Source organism: Vigna radiata, unplaced genomic scaffold, assembly GCF_000741045.1.
Source record: "Vigna radiata var. radiata cultivar VC1973A unplaced genomic scaffold, Vradiata_ver6 scaffold_86, whole genome shotgun sequence".
Classification (NCBI taxonomy): domain Eukaryota; kingdom Viridiplantae; phylum Streptophyta; class Magnoliopsida; order Fabales; family Fabaceae; genus Vigna; species Vigna radiata.
This window is the reverse complement of record NW_014543269.1, coordinates 1,071,054-1,075,485: the sequence shown is the minus strand read 5'-3', so window position 1 is coordinate 1,075,485 and position 4,432 is coordinate 1,071,054. Positions and strand designations below refer to the sequence as shown.

The 4,432-nt window shown below is 36.5% G+C and overlaps 1 protein-coding gene across 1 annotated transcript; it reads left to right on the top strand.

Annotated features, from left to right (window-relative positions):
* The first annotated feature begins 3,166 nt into the window (after nt 1-3,166).
* Nucleotides 3,167-4,432, top strand: LOC106754209 (uncharacterized mitochondrial protein AtMg00810-like). The gene is made up of 3 exons (XM_014636209.1): nt 3,167-3,208; nt 3,266-3,418; nt 3,518-4,432. Exons 1-3 carry the CDS (start codon nt 3,167-3,169, stop codon nt 4,430-4,432), a joined length of 1,110 nt encoding a protein of 369 aa, XP_014491695.1.

The window sequence follows — 4,432 nt, the reverse complement described above, 5'->3', positions numbered from 1 at the left end:
TTGTGAATAATCTAGAAAGGTCTTGCATTTGATTGAGAATGTACTTTGATTATCTGCATGATCGCCCTCAAATTAATTAAGAATGTACTTTAATTAATTTGAAACTTAAACAATAATCAATTGAACAATGATCTGTGAATAACCGATGACGAATCTATTTTGGAAAAGCAGTGGAATAACCTATTTCTTTATAATTGTTTTTAGGTTTCCTCTTTATTTTACAACATTCTTTAAATATTCTCAGTTTTTAATCATTACTCATAAGCATTGCATGGCATTCATAAGAGTCAGATATTCGAAAACAATTCCGTGTTCGTTGGGAGACGACTTAGGGTTACTTTAGCCCTATCTACTTTCTTGAATACTACAAGGCAATACTGAAGTTGCCTTGAAAAGTAGTATTAATTTGATAGCTTCAACGACAGCTTATCAAAGGCCCATTTTAATATGGTATCAGAGCAAGGTTTAGTACCTGCTCTGCTTCCGTTGTCGCTGCTACTGATTCTTGGGACTTTCTTGGGTCGGTTTTTGCCTTCTTTCTTTTCCATGGATCAGATGGATCAAAGAGAGATTTTCCAAAGGAGATTATTTCAAAATTTCTGATTTGTTACCAGACATACACTCCATCAAGCAAGGAGAAAGGGGGGTGAGTCAGTTTTTCACTGATCTGAAGATCCTATGGGAAGAACTTGAATCTTTGAGACCTATACCAAGCTGCACATGTGAAACCCCTTGCAGCTGTGATCTATCAAAAATTACCTTGAAATAGAGAGAAGCCGAACATGTGATATGCTTTCTGAAGGGATTAAATGACTGCTACAACATTGTCAAGACTCAGATACTTCTAATGGATCCCCTTCCTAACATCAATCGTGTTTTCTCTCTTATCATGCAACAAGAGAGACAAGAAAAGCAAGGTCCTGCAGAGACCAAAATCTTAGCTAATACTGCTGATCGAAACAGCCAATGGAAACAAGATCAAAATTGGAAAAGTCAGGGACGTGGCACTGGAACTCGTGGTCAAGGAAGAGGAAGGGGGAGGAATCCTAACTATGGAAAACAGTGTTCATATTGTAATAAGATGAATCACACTGTTGATGAGTGCTACTCCAAGCACGGATACCCACCTTGGTACAAGAAAGAAGAGAAAAGAGGAGATTGGAATTCTGTCAACGCTTGTCAGAATAACACAGAGTCTGAAGGTGTTCAAAAGACTCAACCAGTTCATAGCAGCAAGATTCTCAACTCTCTCACATCAGAACAGATGCAAAAACTAATCAAAATGCTTGACAATACTGAGGAACCCACTCACAAGATTAATCAAATTCAGAGAAACGAAATTGGAAACAAGCAAGGTATTCTTTCCTGGATCATTGACACAGGAGCTACAGATCATGTTACACATGATAAAAATAATTTTGTTACTTTCTATAAAATAAAACCCATTTCTGTCAAGTTACCAAACAACACTGCACTAACTGCAGAGCATGCAGGAACAATGCAATTTTTTGAAAAATTTGTTATTTTTAATGTTCTCTACATCCCAGATTTTAGTTTCAATTTAATATATGTTTAATGTCTTACCAAAGATTTGGATTGCAGTCTAATCTTTTCATCTAAGAATTTCCAGATAAGGGAGAATTGTACATTGAAGATGATTGGATGTGCTAACTCTTGGAATGGGCTCTACTATCTACAAGATTTTCCTAAACCTGATCAAAGATACTTTTCAAAGGCTGCTTTCTCTTTTAAGAATGTTAATGTGAATCTGTGGCATCATAGATTAGGCCATCCAGGGAACAAAGTTGTAAAACAAATATGTGAAAAATTTCCTTATATCAAATTAGATGCTGACATTGTTTGTGACACTTGCCATTATGCCAAACAACACAAATTGTCCTTTCCTAAAAGTGTTTCTATTACATCTGAATGCTTTGAGATTATACACTGTGATATATGGGGTCCTCTTAGCACTATCTCTGTTCATGGACACAAGTATTTTCTTACTATAGTAGATGACTATAGTAGACACACGTGGGTTTTCCTAATGAATAACAAAGGACAGACAAGAGAATTGTTGCAAAAATTTATCATTAAGGTTAAAAATCAATTCAATAAAATGGTCAAGACTATTAGATCTGACAGTGGACCCGAATTTAACTGTAAAAATTTTTATGACATACATGGGATTAATCATCAAAAGAGTTGTATTGAAACTCCTGAACAAAATTCTGTTGTTGAAAGAAAGCATCAACATATCTTAAATGTGACTCGTAGTCTCCTTTTTCAATCTAGTATTCCTAATGCTTATTGGTCATATGCTATTGGACATGCTATCTACCTAATAAATAGGCTTCCCTCTCCTATACTATGTAACAAGACCCCTTATGAAATTCTTTATAATCTGCCTCCTACTTATCTTAATCTTAAAACATTTGGATGTTTGTGTTTTGCCTCTACTCTTGAGAATTACAGAAATAAATTGGATCCTAGGGCTAGAAAAGGAGTTTTTCTAGGATATAAGAGTGGTGTTAAAGGATACATTGTGTTAGATATAAATACCAAACAGCTTCTTATAAATAGAAATGTTATATTCCATGAGGATTTCTTTCCTTACAAAAATTTGCAAGACAGCAAAGAGGAGGATGACACAGGAAAAGACAAAGCTGAAACTATCAATGACCTTCTAAAGGGTCATTACTTTACTAACAATGACAGATACAACCAGCTTAATGAATCTGATTAGGAAGAAGAACAACAAACTTTAGATGACAGAAACAACAGGAACAACATAGAAGAAAACCAAGAACATCATGGGCAAAGGAGGTCAAACAGGCATAGGAAGACTCCTGCATATCTAAAAGACTATGAACATCAGGTTAACCATTCCTTGTCTTTGAAAAATAATTTCAAAACACCATATCCTATTTCTGATTAATTGTGTTGTGATAATCTATCAGAGAAACATCTAAGGTACACCATGGTTGTTGCTGCTAGTAAGGAGCCTCAATCTTATAATGAGGCAAAAGGCATCAACGAGTGGGTTGAAGCTATGCAGAAAGAGATCAAAGCCCTACAAGACAATGACAGATGGATTTTGACTCAGTTGCCCCTGGAAAGAATCCCATAGGATGTAAATGGGTATATAAAACCAAATACAGGGTTGATGGCAGCATTGAAAGGCACAAAGCCAAACTTGTGGCAAAAGGTTATACCCAGCAGGAAGGAATAGATTTATCTTGACACATTTTCTCCTGTGGCAAAGCTCACTACTGTCAAACTTCTTATTTCCCTTGCAACATCAAATAAATGGTTTCTACATCAACTTGATGTTGATAACGCTTTTCTACATGGGGAACTTAATGAAGAGGTGTATATGCAACCACCTCCAGGTCTGATTGTCCACAAAGAAGGACAGGTTTGCAAACTGACCAAGTCTTTATATGGCTTAAAACAAGCCAGTAGACAATGGTTTGAAAAACTATCTTCTTATCTACTTTCTGTTAAATATAATCAGTCAAAATCTGACCATTCATTGTTCATTAAAAGAACAAGCACAAGCTTTACTGCTTTATTAGTATATGTGGATGATATTGTATTAGCAGGAAACTCTATGGAGGAAATAAACTGTATAAAGGGACTTTTACATAAGAAATTTCGAATCAAGAATCTCGGAGAGCTCAAATACTTTTTGGGATTGGAAGTTGCCAGGTCCAAAAAGGGTATACATTTATGTCAGAGAAAGTATGCTTTAGACATACTTGAGGAAACAGGAATGCAGGGGTGCAAGCCTTCTTCCACTCCTTTCCTAAGAGACACCAACCCTCTATACAGAACAGATGACTACCTGGATGACCCAGGTCCATACAGAAGAATGATAAGGAAGTTGTTATACCTCACAAATACTAGACCAGACTTGTGTTTTTCAATTAATCTTCTTAGCCAATTCATGAAATCACCTACTACTCATCATTATAAAGTTATCCAACATATGCTTAGATATATTAAGTCTACACCATCTGATGGACTATTTTTTGCTGCAGATTCTGCTATGCATTTGAAGGCCTTCAGTGACTCTGACTGGGCTACGTGTCCTAGCACAAGAAGATCTACTACTGGATTTTGTGTTTTCCTTGGGTCATCTCTCATCTCTTGGAAATCTAAGAAGCAGGGAACTATTTCCAGGTCCTCTACTGAAGCTGAATACCGTGCCCTTGCAGCCACTGTATGTGAAATACAGTGGCTCCGTTATCTCTTACAAGACCTTCAAATTGAAGAATCTGGGGTTCCTGTTCTATACTGTGACAACAAGTCAACGCGACATATTGCTCATAATCAGAGCTTCCATGAACGAACCAAGCACATAGAGCTTGATTGTCACGTGGTACGCGAGAAAATTCAAGTTGGGCTCCTATATCTCCTTTCAGTCTGA

Excerpts from the sequence above, each read along its gene's own strand:
- LOC106754209 (XM_014636209.1), top strand. The coding sequence starts at position 3,167 with ATGGCAGCATTGAAAGGCACAAAGCCAAACTTGTGGCAAAAG. Across the intron at positions 3,209-3,265 it reads AGCCAAACTTGTGGCAAAAG|CTCACTACTGTCAAACTTCT; the intron begins GTTATACCCAGC and ends CCTGTGGCAAAG. Across the intron at positions 3,419-3,517 it reads TTGTCCACAAAGAAGGACAG|TCAAAATCTGACCATTCATT; the intron begins GTTTGCAAACTG and ends AAATATAATCAG.